The sequence below is a fragment of the Giraffa tippelskirchi genome, chromosome 4 (genome assembly GCF_054371585.1).
Source record: "Giraffa tippelskirchi isolate mGirTip1 chromosome 4, T2T-mGirTip1v1.2.pri, whole genome shotgun sequence".
In the NCBI taxonomy this organism is placed as follows: domain Eukaryota; kingdom Metazoa; phylum Chordata; class Mammalia; order Artiodactyla; family Giraffidae; genus Giraffa; species Giraffa tippelskirchi.
Window position 1 is genome coordinate 32968160 of NC_137278.1, and position 17260 is coordinate 32985419.

At 51.0% G+C, this 17260-nt stretch overlaps 2 protein-coding genes across 25 annotated transcripts; one reads left to right on the plus strand and one right to left on the minus strand.

Moving 5' to 3' along the window:
• Positions 1–1191: 1191 nt before the first annotated feature.
• SLC5A6 (solute carrier family 5 member 6) lies at positions 1192–13046 on the minus strand. 24 transcript variants are annotated; one of them, XM_081484140.1, is made up of 18 exons: positions 12658–12818; positions 11492–11556; positions 9384–9467; positions 7991–8536; positions 7603–7668; positions 7234–7285; positions 6804–6871; positions 6368–6522; positions 5849–5989; positions 5525–5654; positions 4915–5003; positions 4403–4515; positions 4026–4093; positions 3529–3615; positions 3201–3382; positions 2867–2970; positions 2526–2641; positions 1192–2154 (listed from the first exon to the last, which is right to left on the minus strand). In XM_081484140.1, exons 4-18 carry the CDS (start codon positions 8381–8383, stop codon positions 2002–2004), a joined length of 1917 nt encoding a protein of 638 aa, XP_081340266.1. In that variant the 5' UTR covers positions 8384–8536; positions 9384–9467; positions 11492–11556; positions 12658–12818; the 3' UTR covers positions 1192–2001. The 24 variants fall into 24 exon arrangements, with proteins under 24 accessions (XP_081340266.1, XP_081340263.1, XP_081340255.1 ...); XM_081484137.1 differs by lacking the exon at positions 12658–12818 and adding an exon at positions 12309–12343 and having other exon boundaries at positions 11492–11551; XM_081484129.1 differs by lacking the exon at positions 12658–12818 and adding an exon at positions 12309–12343.
• ATRAID (all-trans retinoic acid induced differentiation factor) lies at positions 12399–17175 on the plus strand. Its single transcript, XM_081484160.1, has 7 exons — positions 12399–12521; positions 13189–13310; positions 15161–15232; positions 15441–15512; positions 15613–15734; positions 16543–16640; positions 16843–17175. The coding sequence occupies exons 1-7, from the start codon at positions 12423–12425 to the stop codon at positions 16945–16947; spliced, it is 690 nt and encodes a 229-aa protein (XP_081340286.1). The 5' UTR covers positions 12399–12422; the 3' UTR covers positions 16948–17175.
• The last annotated feature ends 85 nt before the right edge of the window (positions 17176–17260 follow it).

Sequence of the window (17260 nt, forward strand, 5' to 3'; positions counted from 1 at the left end):
GAGTCGGGCATGACTGAGTGACTTCACTCCACTTCAGTCCATCAGATTCCACCCTCAATCATTAAATGGTACTTTTCTGTGTGAAGATAAAAGTTACTGCATTAGAGACAAAGGAACTTCTGTGTTGTTATGGAGTTTGAATTACTTATATGGAGAATGAATCTCTTTTATTATCACCCTTTAATATAACTTGTGAAAATTCTGAGTTCTGTAGTGTCCCCCCTTTTCTATGTAAATAGAGTTAAAATACAGGAATTTGAGACAAAAAGGGGCCACTCTGAAATGCCAATGGTAGGACCTGGTGCAGGGTCCCTGGGTGGCACAGTCATTCCTTAGCTGTAAGATGGCAGCCAAGGTGAGGCCCTTGCATGAAGTGGGTGATGGACAAATATGTTGAAGAATAAATGATGAAACTCCAACTAAAAGTCTTAATTTATCTACTTAACAAATAATTGCAATACATATTGGAACTATATGTAACCTTGTTCTGTATTTTCCAAGTCTCCTGTAAATGTGTTATCATACTTTCATAATTAAAAAAAAAAGAATGAATGAGAGCCCAGCTAGGGCTAGAACCCTGGCAGCTTGGTGGGGTGGGGAAACAGGTTGAGCTGTGGCCCTCAGCGCCAAGGTGTCAAGAAGAGGGTAGTTTTCAGGACAAAGTCAACCTGATGTTTTCTGGGACTGCCCAGATGTGCTTGGGACTGGTCTCTGCTGAGGCGCCTAGAGAGCTTGTGCTTCTGGGCAGCTGGATGGGGTCAAGCACAGATAGAGACCAAGTGTGGGTGGGCATGAGCAGAGTGTTCTTCACAAGACCATAAAAGTCCACCTTGAATGTTCTATTTTTAAATGCCAAATAGCAACCTTCTTCCTCCTGCCCCCAAAGTGGAAATTCTCAGAGCAGCAGATTGCTCTGGTCAAGGACAAGTAGGCAAGACAGGGAACAGACCAAGCCACATGGGGAAGAGAAGCAGCAGAGGAAAGTGTGCACGTTCAACCCCATGAACACGTTACCCCTGTAGACAGGCACACTAGTCACAGAGATCAGAAACCTCACCACACCACCCTTGGTCCCCTGCAGGTTTCTCCTCAGCAGGGGAAGACCTGTGCATCGGAGGAGGGGCTCTTCACCCTCGCCAGGGATAGGACTAGGGTGGACAAGAGCAGGTGGAGACAGTACAGGAACCCAGATTCTAGCCCAATGGCAGTTTTTATTCCTTAGGAACAAAGATATGTGGGTAAGAAACTCCAAAAGGAAACAGGAGCATGAATGACCAAATGACACAAGGGTGGCATGGCTCAGGAGTTAGACAGATGGCACACTCCACAGTGGACCTGGTCATGCCCTGGTTTCTCAGATCAACATCCACCCCATCCCCAAGTGCCCATTGCAGAGGTAGAGGGTGGGGCAACGAGGTGAAAAGCGTCCCTACTCTACACAAAGGAGATGAATGTACCTGTGTGTTCCCAGAGGCCTCTCAGGGACACCAAAACCTCCCTCTCAAGAATGGAGGTAGACAGATAAGGATGTCTGGGTAGCACAGACAACCTGAAAGTAGTGTCACAGGGGCCCCGTGTGGCTGACAGAACCTGTGTTCCAATGGGACTGCAAGGGACGCAAGAGTTGGCCAAGGCAGCTCCGCATCAATCTTGCCAGAGTGGGCCCAGCACAGCTATTTCTATTCACTTCAAAGAAGCCTGGCGATGCTGAATCAGAAGCCATTATCCTTTTGCCAGGAGATTCACCTCTATCCCTTTCTCTGGCAGAATTGTACCCCCTGCAAGCCTGGTTCTCTAGAGAACAGATGGGCAAAGAACAAGGAAAAACCTTGTCCTACTCTTACACCTCCTGTGACATGACAGCTTCTACTGTAGCACAAACTCCCAAGAACAAGGTCCTTTGGTGTGGGTGAGGTCACTCAGTCCATGATCCCCCTGCAGAACATCAGGGAACTCATCCCCGTACCACAGGGGCCTCTGGATCTGGGTCCCAAGTCAGGATCACAGTGAGGTCTCCTGGAGGATGAAGGTGGGGCTGATCCCCAACTGGGTGGGGCCTTCTTCAGGCACAGCCATGGACTCCTGGTCTCTGCTGCCCCTCAGCATCCCATTGCTCATCTTCTCTGGAAACATAGTGGCTTCCAAGGAGAGGTCCTGGGGAACGCGAGCAGAGGGAGTGGGTGAGCAAACGTGAGACAAAGGGGAGGTGAAGGAACATCCCTTTCCTCTTGCAGGAAGGGTGACCCTGTGTGATCCCGGCTAGAAAGGGGACCAGCGAGGGGCAGCGAGGGAGGAGGGAGAGGATAGGCCAGCAGCTGTGGCCTCTCGAAGCCAAGACCCTTCTCTCCACCAAGTCCCCGCTTCCCTGTGGGAAGGAGCCGGCAGCTGCTGCCAGACTGTCCAGGCTCAGGCAGATCATCAGAGAATGGGGGCTGGGGGAGAAAGAAAAGAGGGGGACGGAAACCAGAAGGCCCGGCAGTAGTCTGAGAGAGAAGGGAGGGGCGATCTGACAACAGAGGAGCTACCTGGCTGCGGGCTCTGCAGGGAAGTCGCTTCTGACAGGACACGGGCAGGAGGGCAAGGAGTTTCGGCAACACGGGGTAAATGGTCCGAGGGTCCACGGTCCGGCCCCGCATGCCCCCTGAAGGCAAAGTGCTCCTAAGGCTCCTAGTGTATAACCAGGGCACTTCCCAGAGCCATCCACTTTCACTGTTCTGAGCGCGCAGCCCCTGCCCACCTCTTAGAGCTCCGCCAAGAAGCCTGACTATTCCAGACATTGAGGAGCCCCTGAGCCCGGACCCCAGACCCAAGAGCCCTCCCTCAGGCAGTCATCGTTTCTCTGCGCCCCCGTCCCACGCCCCCTCACCACTGAGCAGACTGACAGCCAGGCCCACCACAATGACGGTGGTGGAGTTGTGAGCGCTGTACCATAAATACGACAGGGAATAGAACCGCTGTAGCCCGGTGGGCCTGGGGAGAGCAGGGGGTGAGGACAATTAGCAATTCATTGAAGGAGCAACTGACCCTCAGGCACCTGGCTCCCCACCCCTACCCCTGCAAGGTCCTAGAGTCCAGGGAACCAACACCCAGCATTTCCCACTCCCCAGGCTTCCAGTGGCCCATCCCTTAGCAGGGCCCTGGAAAACCCCTCAAGAATGAGCTGCTTTCCCCAAGGAGAAAGAGAGTGAGCTCTGACTCACTTGGAGGCAGCAGTCGAGGGCATCAGTGTGGCCATGGTGACAGCAGTCAGATTGCTGGACAGGGAGAAGCTGGACCCATTAGAGGGAGAGGGTGCTCTGCCAGAGCCCATGTTGGTCACTATGCTTCCGATGCCGATCCAGAAGGCCATAATCAGTCCAGCCAACAGGCCCACAATGGCACCCTGCCCAGAGACATGGCACTCTCCTGTCACAAGGCCAGCCCCACCAAAGCTTTATACCAGTTCGCAGCACTCCTGGTGAGAGCTCTGCCAAGCCATTCCCCAGGTCCACCCCCACACATGACCCTGGAGCCACGTGGGTCACTCACAGGAGGATTTGCACAAGGAAAGAACATCCCAAGGCAGAAGAGTCCAAGCAGCGGCCCCCCAACCATACCAAAGATGCTGATGGCTGCCTGCAGAGGACAGGGTGAGAAAAAGAAAAGAACACACAGGCTCAGAGACCCCAGCCTCAGCAATGTGGCAGAGCCACCACCACTGCCTCAGAGCCCCACCAGTCAGATCTGTCTGTCCGTCTCTTCTCCCTGGAACCACTAGAACGCAGGATCCTAGAGGGCAGAAATGGTTATGGGAATATGCTTGGGGTTCTCCTGAGGCTGATCCTTAGACCTCTCTGAGCCAACAACAACCCTGGGGTTTTGGCTACTAGGGAGTCTGTTCAGATCTACAGGTACAGCCCATCAAAGGGGAATTTCTGACACCTGCCCTCTGTGCCATTCCTTTCACAATAGCTGTATTCTTCCCTTTCTGATTTCAACCCACTCCTTTTCTCCCCCAACAATTCCGTTCTCTCCAGAGTCATCACCTGCAGCACAGGTCCCATCTGCGAGGAGATATAGGCCATTCCCAGACAAAGTAGCCCATAACCAAAGGCTGGGAAAAAAGAAGGGGAGAAATAAGCAGATGTGAGTTAACACAATAAGCAGGGAAAGCAGAGCAAAGCTCCTTCCCTAGTCAAACTACAACCTCTCTATCCCTGGGAAGGGACCTCAGGACCCAGCTCCAGGTCCCTCCCACCCTGTCCTCACTCCTAGGTGACCAAGACTGCTCCCAGGAAGTTCTCTGGCACATAAGCAAGGTAAGTGCTTCACTGGGCAAGTGCACTTCAAAGCAGACAGCCGACAGGGCCTAGTGGGTATCTTAGAAAGTACATGGCTAAAAGATAAGGAAGTATAATCCCACCGATGATTCTGGAAAGCATGGTGGCCCGGACTTCAGAGAAATGAGGGAACCAGGGTCGAATCAAGTCTTCCATTGTAACAGTTGCCAGTGAATTAAAAGCAGAGGATATGGTGCTGAAAGAAGGAAGAGAAAGTCAGGTCCAGAAGAGTAAACCTAACAAGGGACCCTATTGAGGGACGAGTGCCCTGAAGGCAGGAGAGGACGCATGTAACCCAAACACCACTCTGACAGCTGGAACCAAGAAAGAGGCCCGGGAGGCAAGGACACCTGGCCTCTTCTGAGTGGGGTTCAAGTGTGGTTCAAGTAAATCAATTCCTGGTATAGAAGAAGACTCCTTCGCCAAAAAGGGGCCTTGCCTAGGAGAGGAAATGCCTGCCCACACAGAGGAGCTGTCCCTTGTCGTTCACACACAAACGGGCACAATGAGAGGCTCAGAGGGACCTCCCATCCACCCGTCACCTTGTACTCAGAAGGCTCAGCTGTGTCAAGCCTGAAGGGAAGGGTCAAAGTACCTGAGGGAGCCACTGAAGAGGCAGGCGACGAAGAGCCCAGGCAGCCCTGGCAGGCCTCTCAGGAGATCCATCACAAAGTACAAGACGAACTGCAGGCGGAGCAGAAGAGTACAGCTCTCCTCAGAGAAGCCCTTCCCAGGGAAGTGCTGCCCTTCCCCTGCATGTGCCAACCACATGCGCCAACCAGTCTGTGGAGACTGGGCACCTCAGGAAGGGGGCCAGGCACTGAAGGCGACCCCACAGTAAGTGGAGAGAAAGCGGGCTCTGGAGAAAGAAGGACGCAGCAGCCTGTGCCCCAGCTTCCCCCAGCCAGTGGTGTGACTTGAGCATGCTGGCCACCCCCCATTGGGCCACCTTTTCTCCTCTACCAGATGAGGCTGTGAGGAGGGATAGAGCCTTGTGACGGCTCCCCACAGGGCAGGTGGTGCGGAGCGGTGAGTCAGTAAAGAGAAGTCCCCACTCCCATGGGCTGGGCCCTGTGATCAGCTGCAGAATCCCAGAGAGGAAGGATTTTACATGCAGTGCCCACCCTGGGTGGGGGTCCTCTCTGCAGCCACCCAGACACTCCCTTGGGGGGGGTTCCAGGCAGGGGGCAGGGAGGCTGTCTCACCTGGTCAGGGGCTGCCTGACTCTGCTGGGTGCTCATGGGATACTCCTGGTAGTAGGTAAACATGACCAGGCCGATGAGGCAGCCCATGCCGAGCGCCACCTGCTGGCAGGGGAAGACTGCGTAGCAGGAGCTGCAAGAAAGGCCAGTGCCAAGCAAGCAGAGGGTGTTAGTAGGCACGTCCCCACGCCCCAGAAGGCAAGTCCACGTCCTGCCCAGTGGATGTGGGTGTGCCCTGGCATCCTACCCCACCCCAACTGCCACTGCAGAACCGGGGCCCAGTCTTTCCCCCATCCCAGCCCCCCATCTTCCCGGTCCTGCCCTCACAGCACTGCAGCCTTCTCCGTGCGGGAACTGAGGTAGCGCTGCACCTGCGCCTGGTTCACGCCATACAAGGAGAGCATCATGAAGACACCCCCGAAGGCCAACGTCCAGAACGTGTGCCGCACAAACGGGTCCGGATCCAGCCTGCCATAGACACCAACATGTCACTGTGGCCCCAGACTCCGCCTTCCTTGCCCTTCTCCAACAGGGGGCGGGGCAGAGAGATGGCTGCCAGGGCCAAGGTGAACTCAAGACAGGGCGGCAGGCTGGGTGGGGAGGGAGTGGTTCCATTCTGCCAACCCACAGTCTCATCCCAGGTACTAGAAACATCCTGACACCTGAACACCTGGGGCAATGCTGAGCTTGCCCTCCACCCTTGCAGGCCCAGCCTCCCACTGGCCTCAAGGCTGCACCTCAACTCCCACAACTTGCCCTCTACTCACTACCACCCTAGGCGCAGGCTCTAAGAGGGGCTCAGCTCCCAGGCACAACAGACCCCAGCCAGGGAAGGGGTGTACTTACTCAATCCCAGAGATAAGGCCGTGCTGGGAAGCCACTTCCCACACGTGCCCCAAACCGCCCACCTTGGCCGACCCCACAATGATAACCGCCAGCTGCCCTAGGAACATGACCAGTGTCTGGAAGACATCTGTCCAGATGACTGCCTTCAGTCCACCCTGCAGGGAGAAGACAGCACCCCTGCCACAGACGTCCACGGAGCCACACCACCAGGGAGGGCAGTAGCCAGCCGCCAGCGGTAGACAGCTGCTGACATCCTTCCCATCCCATTCCCTACCATCCCATCCCCCAACATAATCCCATCCCTTTTCATAACACCCTAAAATGTCATGCCATCTCCTCACCTATATTCTTATCTACTACCCACCTACTTACGTTGTCCCACCTTTTTCTCTTTCCCCCACCTCCCTCCTCTCCACCCTTCCCTAAGACTGCTTACCAGAGCAGTGTAGATGGTACAGACAATGCCTAGGGTCAGCACTGACAGCCAGAGGTCAAAGCCAGTCACTGTCAACAGATAAAAGTCACATTCCTATCTCCAGAGGAGGGTTTCCCAGGAATAAACCAGGGAAATGCTGGTAAGATATGAACCATTTGATCATTAAGGATGAAATAAATCATTTACCACAATGGAAAAAACAAAGTTTGCAAAGCTCCTCCACCAAAAGGTGTTGATTAAACAATTCAGATGGGGCCTGGTAATGTTTGATTGGCTTTCCACCTCTAGTGAAGACCAGCCAAGGGCCCAGATAGTGGAATAATTCCCTGGTCAAGGTTGGATTCTTTTCTGCACTTTCTCCTCCACCTGCCCCTCCCAAAGGTTTTCCCTAGCCTGCTGTGGCTGGGAGCCAGGGGCTGTGACTCCTCACCTGCATTGAGGGCCAAGGATGGTGCATAGAGGACGACTCCCATATAGATCACCTGTTGGGTGTGGAAAGAGAATGTGAGGGGAGGAGGCAATGGGGGGGGGCAGAGAGAGAAGAAAAGACAGACCTCAGCTCCAATATCCCAGCGGCCTCCCTTCACCTAGGCTCCTCTCCCTCTCCCTTCTCCCGAAGTTTGGTTTGCCACCACAGTGGTTATGTGTGCCGGAACTGGAAGGGACGGAAACAAGATGCCTCTAGGGGTGAGCAGGAGTTGCAGTCTTGCTAGTCTGAGAGCAGGGAGGGCTCCAGTGAGCCCGAATCCATGTCCCCCTACCCTCCACCAGGCTCAACTTCTATCCTCATTCCACTTACCATCTGAAAGATGAAGGTCACAGTGCCACAAACACGCACAGCTTTATTGAACCGGAGCTCCAGGTACTAGGTAGGAGTAAATTAAAAAAAAAAAAACAGCATTCTTCCCCACCCCATCCCCAACAAATCACACATAACTTCCCTCAGGAAGCCCAGGAACAGAGGAAATAGCCAACTCATATCCACTCTGGGCCCCCCTCAGCACAGCACTCTTCTTCTCCCCGAACTCCTACCCTGCCCGACCTCACCACAGAGAACTTCTAGACACACGATGTATTTATTCCCTGCCCCTCTCATCCGGCAGAGTTGAGGGGCCCAGATCCGTGTGTGCCTGCTTCCTTCTCTCTACCCCTGCCCCTGAGGGTCCTATGTACTCCTCCCTACATACCTCATAGGCACTGGTGATATGCAGGCGGTAGAAGATGGGGATGAAGACATGTGCTGGGATCAGCAGTCCTAGGAAATAGCAGCAGCCCAGGAACCAATACTGGGTCCCAAATCGGTAGATCTCGGACGGCACACCCAGGATGGCCACAGCTGACTGGAAGGTGGCCAACAAGGACAGTGCCACAGGAAGGCAGCCCATTTTGCGGTCTGCCAACAGCAACTGGCCGATGCTATGTCGGCCCCAGCCACGATAGGCATGGTAAAGTCCGATGGCAAGGGAGAGAACCAGCAGCAGGACAAAGACCACATAGTCCACCAGGCTGAAGGTGGACGTGATCACGTTGGTGTCTGAGGTTGGAGGGAGGGATGTGGCGGTGCTCACCCCCACACTCATATTCTCTCTGAGTCTGTGACCTGCGGCCGCTTGCTCTTCCTGGGCTCTGGGCTGCCACTCAGCTGGGCAGTGACAGGCAAGTGGCTACGACCTGACTTCCAGCCACCGTCTCACAGTCCTCCTCCACCACCAAGTGACATTGTCCAGGGTGAGCTACAAAGAAATTGGCTCTCAGGCAGGCCTCTCCTGCCTTCATGGCCACCCACCCTCGGGCTTGTGCATTCCACACCCATCAGATTTGCCCAGCCAGGCCCCAGGGCAACCAGAAAGGTCTGGAGGCACTGATATGTGTTTAGTAGGGCAGAGAGGAGAGGAGAGGGAGGATGCAGCAGATTGAGATAGCCAGGAGGTAATTATTTGGCCAAGACCTTTCTGCGTATACACAACTATGAAACTTAAGAATCTTCTAAGGTCTTCACCCTAGCAGGAAAAGAAAACTCACCTCTAGCCCACCCTCTAGCTTCTTCTCAGAATTCTTGCCCCATCCCCTGCCTGAAGGCACAGACCCAGTCACTACAATGTACCAAGCCAGCAGAGTCCAGCCTGGCGCCTCCACCCAGGAGGGAAGAAGAAATGTCAGGAAAGAAGAGACCAAGGGCCTCCTCTATTCTCCCAGCCTCAGGCCCCGCCTTCCATGATCCCCAGCGCCACCTTCCAAACAGCACGCCTTCTCAGCACTGATCACCAGGAAGACCACCTCCATGGCAGCCTCAAATTCCCTTTCAGGTATCCCCAGGCCAACCACTCTGTTCTCCCCAACTTATTTAAAGCCCTGCCAACCACCTCTCAGCTCCTCTACCTGTAACACAGCAGTCAGTAGCAGATCCAGGGGAAGAGGTTGGGTTCAAAAGTGAAAGGCCAACATGCTGGAACCAGGGGTTCAGAGTTACAATTACAGGGGCACTTCAGGGAGAAGCTAGCCAGCCAGGGAGCTGGGGCAGGGGTGGGCAAGAGAAACACTCAAGGAAAGTGGTGCTATCCCACTGGAGCAGACACCTACCTCGAGGAGCAATCCCTGCTGTGAAGCAAGGCTGCCTGGAGAAGCTGTGTGTTTGGAGCTGAACAGAGGCTGAGGGCCTGGTCTCTGAGGAACAGAGGTGAGAAGAGGAGCTGAGGGTAGAGTGAAGCTCAGCAGCTATTTGTTCCGGCCCCTTCAGGGAACCAATCACTGCGGTCCAAATGGCCCTATCACCCTAAAGCCCCCAAACTCCAGCTCAGCCCTAGAGACTCCAAAACGGAGAGCAGGGAGCTCACATTCAACAGCATTCTTAGATGGATTAGGCTTTCGCTGCAAGTCCCACTTGGCACTGCGTGCCAGGAGGAATTGCAAAAGAGTTGCTGAGAGATGGGAAAGTTGCTTTTCTAACTCCTGCACAATAAATACTAACCCTTAGAGAATATGTTAAATACCATTATCCTCAGAACAAGGACCAGATCACGGTATGCAAAAACTTAAAGGAATCTTAAGAGATCACTAGTATAACCCCCTCATTTACCAACAAACACACCGAGGCCCGTGAATTTAGAAAGCCTAACATGATGACCATTAACATTTTTTGAACACCTGTTATAAAACACAGCACTGTGCTATGTACTTTATAAGTATTAGCAATGATAAATAATATCTATACCTTTTAAAACACCGTGTCTCTCAGGTTATACACTTTATATGAACAGTCTTTAGTTCTCTAGGGTTACACAGCGTGATATAAAACAACAGAGAAATAACAGGATTGTCAGTAGGTGTGACAGGTAATTTACCAGAAGCCCCTCCCTCCCTACTCCTTGAACCAGGGCTGGAGCAGAGTGTTAACTGTTGTCAATCATTCCTGGAACAAAGTTTAGGTTTCAACTAGTCCAGAGACAGATTAACATAAATCATGTCTTCTGTTCTTGCCCACTAGGAGAAAGATCAGCCTCACTGTCTTCTGGCTCTCCTACCCTGTGTTCTTGGAAATATGTTGCCTGCCTGGCAAGATATGGCTTCATGCAGACCAAACCTGAACCCTGAACCTCCTGGGGCGGATGAAGAGAGGAAAACAAGTTGGCAACTCTTGAATCACATGTTCTACTAAATCACAAATGTGAGTCCCCAGAACAATGTTCCCAACAGGCCACTCAGGCTTAATCTAAAGATACCCTGGGCCTTTGCTTCATTGCAACATCTCAAGTTTTCTCACTCCTCTTTGGCAAGTTTTTCATTGCTATGATAAAGGTGATGGGAACTACCAGAGAGTACGAGGAAATATGTCTGCCGTGTACAAATAACAATGTATAGAGCTAAAGGGTTAATGATATGGCTAGGCAGGTAGTTGCAGAAAGGAAGGAAGGTCAAATTATAGAATGGAAAACTAGATGTACAGAAATGGAGACCCTCTGCTGCTGGGGTAAACTGGCTTCCTGAGAATTCTATTTGCATGAGATGCAGAGAACCCTCCTGGATGGCTGAAGAAAGAGCCAGGCAAGACAGGAAAAACCTGACCCAGTAACAAAAACTTCACCAGACACGGTTCTAAGAGCAGGACAGGGACCTTCAAACCTTTAAAAAAAACTCACCTCTCTTCTGAGAGGTGCCAAAAGTAACAGAAAAGCTGTTTCACTAAAACTCTAACACACAGGGCACAAACAGTAGGCTGTAGGGGTCTCTTTTAAAATATCCGATATATACAGACAAGAAAGAGAATCATTCCTAACCACCCTAATGGCACTCTCACTTTGGTAGCAAAGTGAATTGCTTTGACTCCTACAAAAGGCAAAGGGGCCACCGGAGGGCCAACCTTCCCCAAAAGATGCCTTCAAAATCTGTCCTTGTGCCTAGAATCCCCCAAGGTCTGAAAGGCTCTAGAGGTCCTCATTAAAACGCTAATAAGTAACTAATGCCTTAGTAAATGTGCCAGCCCTCTGAAAGTAAATGCTTTCAAGAGATTCCAGACACCTGGGGGTAGGTAGAAGGGAAGCCAGGCTAGAAGACGAGCTTCGGTTAGTTTTGATGAGTTTGTGCTGGCCCTAACCAAAGCCCACACTCAGTCCCTCCCGGCATGGGGCTCCCTCGGCGCCCTTCGGTCTGGGCCTCGTGCCACCACGGGATAGCCCTCGTCTTCCCCTTACCTCCAGGGCCCAGCCAAGACTAAGAAGGTCTTGTCGTTCTTCCCGAGATCTGCATCGCTCCTTTTCTGGGAAGACAACGGAAATGAGGAGTTAGGGGAGCATCTATCCCGCTTCCACCTCCTCGCCAGAGCACCGGACGCCGCGTGGTTTCAGGACTGAGCTGAAAGGGACAGGGTGCCCCGCGCGTCCCCAGGCTCGTCTCCTCCCGACGAGGTTTGCCCTTCGCCTTTGGCTCCCCCATCACCCTTACCCTCCTTTTTTCCTGACTTCTCTCCTTCCCTCCACACGCGAGGTGGCACAACTAGTACCACCTCGCCGCCGGCACCTCACCTCCCCCGGACTCCAGGCTAGGGGCCGGCCGATCCCGCTCCACATCTCTCTGCTCCTCCCCGTCCTCCCCGCCCTGACGCCACTCTCCTGAGCCTCTGTGCTCCGACCCACCCCCTCGCGCACCGCCCTCGACCGGCCCACCTGCCCGATCTCCACACGTGGGTCCGGCCTCAGCGGGAGAGCCGGCCCAGCCACGCCAGGCCGGGTGACAGCGGAGTCCCGCCCCCTGCCCGCCCCCGCGCCGCCATGTTTACTGCGGGCAAATGGATTAACCCCGAGTTGCTGCAGAGACGCTACCCCGACGTCCGGGCGCATGGAACGCGCGGCTGAGAAAGCGGTGGCAGGGAGGCCTTCGCTTAAGCGGGAAGAAGGGTGTGGTCAGCCCCCCCGAAGGAGGACTGGGGCGCCCAACAACAACAACAAAAAAAATGCGCTGACTACCGCGAGTAGCGGTAACCCCCAGCCCTCCCGGGACCGACCAGCCCACCTGACTAGCCGAGCGGGCCAGGCCACGCCCCGGACGGGGGCGTGACACGGTGGTGGGGGTGGGGCCGCACGCGCAAGTCTCGCGATCAGCGGAGAAGGTCGGAGGGAGTGAAAAATGGCCCCTCACGGGATCGGCAGTCCTTTGAGCTTGGTTCCCTGGGCTGCATCCCTGCTCTTCGTTCTGAGCGTGGGAAGGGCTTTGGCGCTACCCGAGGTACTGAAGGTTGGGTTGAAAAAGAGTTGCTCGTCGGCCCTCGGCTCTACCCTCTCCTCTGCCTGCCGCAACCCCGATTTCGTCCCTGGGGCCTCCCTAGCCGTAACCCAGCCGGCTCCCACTCCCGAGTACTCACATGCCGCTGTCTCCCAGCGCCTTCGCCCTGCTGACGTCCAAAGACGTTTGAAATTTGAGCTCCTCGCTCCTTAATGTTTTAATAACTTCTTAATGTTTTAATAAGTTCTTTCCACAAATGTGTCTTCCGGCCGTTCTGCAAGCTTGCGGCGTTCTAATGCCACCGGATAGGACTGTACTTTCTGTAATGCTTGATGAGTTCTTTGTGTACCTGCAGTCCTTTTACACCCGGTTACATGGGGCTGGCAGGTTGAGAAGTCATTGGAGAGGACATTATAAATGTGTTTGAATAGTAATTCTCAGAGATGAAATCCTTCCCTGGACAAGATCCAGTACAGAAATTCTCCGGTGCGCTGTTTTGGCGCCTGGTTCCAGGGGAAGAAATATGTCTTCTAGTAAATCTGACATAAAGGCCCTGTGTTAGAGGAATTCTGGAGCGTGTACTGGCAGTTAACTTTTGAGCCTCGGTGTTTTTTTTTTTTCCCCCTTGGCTTTTCTTTCTGGAGTTCTAATAGTTTTCTCTCTTCTGCAGATATGTACCCAGTGTCCAGGGAGTGTGCAAAATTTGTCAGAAGTGGCTCTTTATTGTAAGCGGACACCAGAGTTAACGCTGCAAGCCCGCTGCTGCCTGAATGGGGAAGGCACCATCCTGGGGTGAGGGAGGAGAAGACCTCCCTGGGTACTGGAAAAAGAGTTCCGAAACTGGATTCTTCAAGGCTTGCCTGATTGGCTTTGGGGATAAATATTCGTACATATTTTTGAGGCATCTAAACCATGAGTCTCAGACTTTTAAATCTGTTTTTGGCTAAGTGAAGAATCCGCCTACAATCCAGGAGACCTGGGTTCGATTCCTGGGTTGGGAAGATCACTCAGAGAAGGAAATGGCAACCTACTCCAGTATTCTTGCCTGGAGAATCCCATGGACAGAGGAGCCTGGCGGGCTACAGTCCATGGAGTTGAAAAGCATGGGACACATACTGAGTGACTAACACTTTAAGCAACCCTGTGGTTCTTCCTGGTTGAAAAATGCATAAAAGATAATTTTGAGCATTTTTAACCTTATTTCTTTTGTTTATTATCAACTCTCTGACTTATTTACTGTAGTGTCTCCATGAAATGACTCCTTTGGCCTCCAGGACTCTATGAAATATGGTTTTCTTCCCCTTCTCTTTAATTCATATTTGAAGCAAATTTCTCTTTTTGTCCCTTTATACAGATTATTTTCTGCATTGTTTTCCCCTTACACTCTTTTTGTTTCGTTTTGTTTTAAATTAGTTTATTTATCTCTTTTCTAACTTTACAATATTGTATTTGTTTTGCCATACATTGACATGAATCCACCATGGGTGTACATGATTTCCCCTTCCAGAACCCCCCTCCCACTTCCCTCCCCATCCCATACCTCTGGGTCAACCCGGTGCACCAGCCCCGAGCACCCTGTATCATGCATCGAACTCCCCTTACACTCTTGAGAATCCACTTATTCTTACAGCTTCAACCATTATGCAGGTGTCTCCCAAAACTAGATCTCTTTTAATTTTCCTTGACTTTTCTCCAGATAGGTGGAGAAAACATAATAGATTCCTATTAAACATTTCCTTTTTCAGAGCACCCTCACTTCAGATTCAGAAAGTCACTTGTCTTGCTTCCATTCTCCTCATTCCCTTATCTATCTAAATAATAATTTATATTGAACTTTCAGAAAACCAGTTTCTTTCCATTATTGCTCTCTGGCTTTAAAATTGAACTTATAATTGTGGCCCTAGGATAAAGTACAAACCAGGAACTATCACAGATTGGCCCAACCTACCTTTCCAACATTACTTTCAATTAGTTGTCCACTCAAACCCTCCAGGAGAGTCTGGAATACCTCCAAAAGCAGGCCACCTTTGTTTCTCTGTTCAAGCCTCTCTCTTTACCTAAACTTGCCTTCCTCCATCAAATTAGGACATGTCTGTCCTTTAATTCCAACATCTTTTGTGAATACTCTGTACTACTAAATACCAGAGTAATACCTTTTAATTTTTAACTTCCTCTAATCCTTAGTGTCCGTACCACTCAAGTGAATTTTATATACTGTTCACATTGCAATATAACGTTTATATATTTTTTATTTTGGGTGATGGTCTTGTTCCCCTAGTGTATTGTAAACAACTTGCAAGCTAAGAGATTGAATGTTATTTTTAATTTGCCCAGTTTTTGCAGTTAGTAGGCATTAAGTTAATATTAAGGCACTGTTCCATTAAGTAAAGGAATAGACAGCAATAGATATTGAAGAAATGTGACTAGTGCAAATGAGGGACAATTTTTAAAATTTAAGTAGCTACATGTCTTAGTGGTTACTTAATTGGATTAAAACAGGATTAAAACATCTACCAGAGTGCCCAGTTTGTGGCCCTAACATAGGTGTGTTCAATGAATATTAGCTGTAAAGGGGGTGGTAATAGCTTACCCTGGGTGAAGGGGAAAGATACACAGTTTCACTAATTACCTTATTTCCTCAGGCTGGATCTCCAGAACTGCTCTCTGAAGGACCCTGGTCCAAACTTTCCTCAAGCACATACTGCTATCATCGTGTAAGTCGTTAGTTACCCTCCTTCCCAAAAGGTGACCTTGGCATAGGGTTGATGGGAAAGTGTTTGAGGATGGACTGCTAAAAAGATGTTTGAATATGGTCTACATTTGGACAACTCAGAATAAGAACTGGATTACCATCCAGAAAGATGCGTGAATGGAAGTAAAGTGTTTTCCTAGAGCATAGTGCTAACAGTGTGTGCTTTGCAGAGACCTGCAGGCAAACCCCCTCCAGGGTGACTTGGTCAACACCTTCCATGGCTTTACTCAGCTCCAGACTCTGTAAGTAAGAGCGTGGGGTGGGGGAGAGAACCGAAGAAAGGCAGTGCTATGAACTCAGCAATTTTGGTTTGCATATTATGACTGCCTGTGTTGTGTTCAGGATACTGCCACAAGATGTCAACTGTCCTGGAGGTATTAATGCCTGGGATAATATCACTTTTTATATAAACAACCAAAGCTGCGAAGGACAAAGGAATATTTGCAACAGCACTGGGAACCCAGGTATGCTGTCTCACCTCCACCCCTCCGGAAACTACCCCTCCTCCCTTGTATTCTCCACTTGAGATCAGAAAGACGGTGAAATTGCCTCAGTGCCTTTTGTTCAGGTTTCTGAAGTGTTCAGTTCAGTCCACGTGCTCAGTCATGTCCAACTCTTTGCAACTCTATGGACTGCAGCATGCCAGGCTTCCCTGTCCATCACCAACTCCCGGAGCTTGCTCAAACTCGTGTCCATTGAGTCGGTGATGCCATCCAACCATCTCATCCTCTGTCATCCCCTTCTCTTCCTGCCTTCAGTCTTTCCCAGCATCAGGCTTTTTTCCAATGAGTCAGTTCTTTGCATCAGGTGGCCAAAGTATTGGAGCTTCAGCTTCAGCGTCAGTCCTTCCAATGAACATTCAGGAGTGATTTCCTTGCAGTCCAAGGGACTCTCAAGAGTATTCTCCAACACCACAGTTCAAAAGCATCAATTCTTCGGCATTCAGCTTTCTTTATGCTACAACTCTCACATCCATACATGAATGACTACTGGAAAAACCATAGCTTTGACTAGACGGACCTTTGTCGTCAAACTAATGTCTCTGCTTTTTAATATGCTCTCTAGGTTTGTCATAGCTCAGAAGTCTTAACCCTTTGGAAAGAAAGGTCTTAAAATTATTTTGTTATCATGACAGTGTTCTGATTATCTGTAATCTTCTTTCCACTCTGCCTTTGACCTAGAAATAGTTGAGAGAATCTAAGCTGAAGGAGATATATGGGAAACGTAACTAATGAAATCCAGTGATGTTCTCTGTTTTTCTCTGGCTCTCAGAAATATGTCCTGAGAATGGATCTTGTGCACCTGATGGTCCGGGTCTCTTGCAGTGTGTTTGTGCTGATGGCTTCCATGGCTACAAGTGTATGCGCCAGGTGAGGAATTAGGCCTCCTAATTAGGGATAAGAGATACGCATAGATCAAATACCTCCTTAAAAGAAGACCAGCAGCTGATGCAAATCACCTAAAGAAAACTGCCTTCGCTGAGGGGACAGATATGCTAGGAAATTACTGGATGTTAGGTTGTAAGCCCTTGGTGTAACCCTGTATGAAGTTTTTTTGGTCTGTTATTCACAGGGCTCCTTCCCATTGTTCATGTTCTTTGGTATTCTGGGATCCACCACCTTAGCCATCTCCATCCTCCTCTGGGGGACTCAACGCCGAAAAGTCAAGGCTTCATGAACCACACAGGTCTTCCTACTGACCTAAAGATCATCCCCATCTTAGCCCAGTCAGGGAGATTTGCTTCCTAGACATCATTCGTCAGTGGATCCTCCCAAGGCAGAGGCCTCCGATGGAAGGAAGATGGAAATTTGCACAACCCTGCTGTGTTGTAGACGTCCAGTCCGGGAGTGGACTAGTACCAGTTCACATTTGTGCTGCTGACCATAATAAACAGTTTTTCCTTTTTTTCTTCTTCGTCTCTTGGTTGGGGTGGGAAAGGCTGCTTCCGGGGAGAGCGGGTTTTCACAGGTTTCCCTTTCTTCGCGCTTGG

What these genes read in the sequence shown, in the direction of transcription:
- ATRAID (XM_081484160.1), top strand. Translation starts at nt 12,423, where the DNA reads ATGGCCCCTCACGGGATCGGCAGTCCTTTGAGCTTGGTTCCCTGGGCT. An exon ending in GGGCTTTGGCGCTACCCGAG is followed by an intron (nt 12,522 to 13,188) that starts GTACTGAAGGTT and finishes TCTCTTCTGCAG; the next exon opens with ATATGTACCCAGTGTCCAGG. An exon ending in GGGGAAGGCACCATCCTGGG is followed by an intron (nt 13,311 to 15,160) that starts GTGAGGGAGGAG and finishes TTATTTCCTCAG; the next exon opens with GCTGGATCTCCAGAACTGCT.
- SLC5A6 (XM_081484132.1), bottom strand. Translation starts at nt 8,383, where the DNA reads ATGAGTGTGGGGGTGAGCACCGCCACATCCCTCCCTCCAACCTCAGAC. An exon ending in ATCCTTGGCCCTCAATGCAG is followed by an intron (nt 6,872 to 7,233) that starts GTGAGGAGTCAC and finishes ATCTGTTGACAG; the next exon opens with TGACTGGCTTTGACCTCTGG. An exon ending in CCTGCAGAGCCCGCAGCCAG is followed by an intron (nt 2,155 to 2,525) that starts GTAGCTCCTCTG and finishes CGCGTTCCCCAG; the next exon opens with GACCTCTCCTTGGAAGCCAC.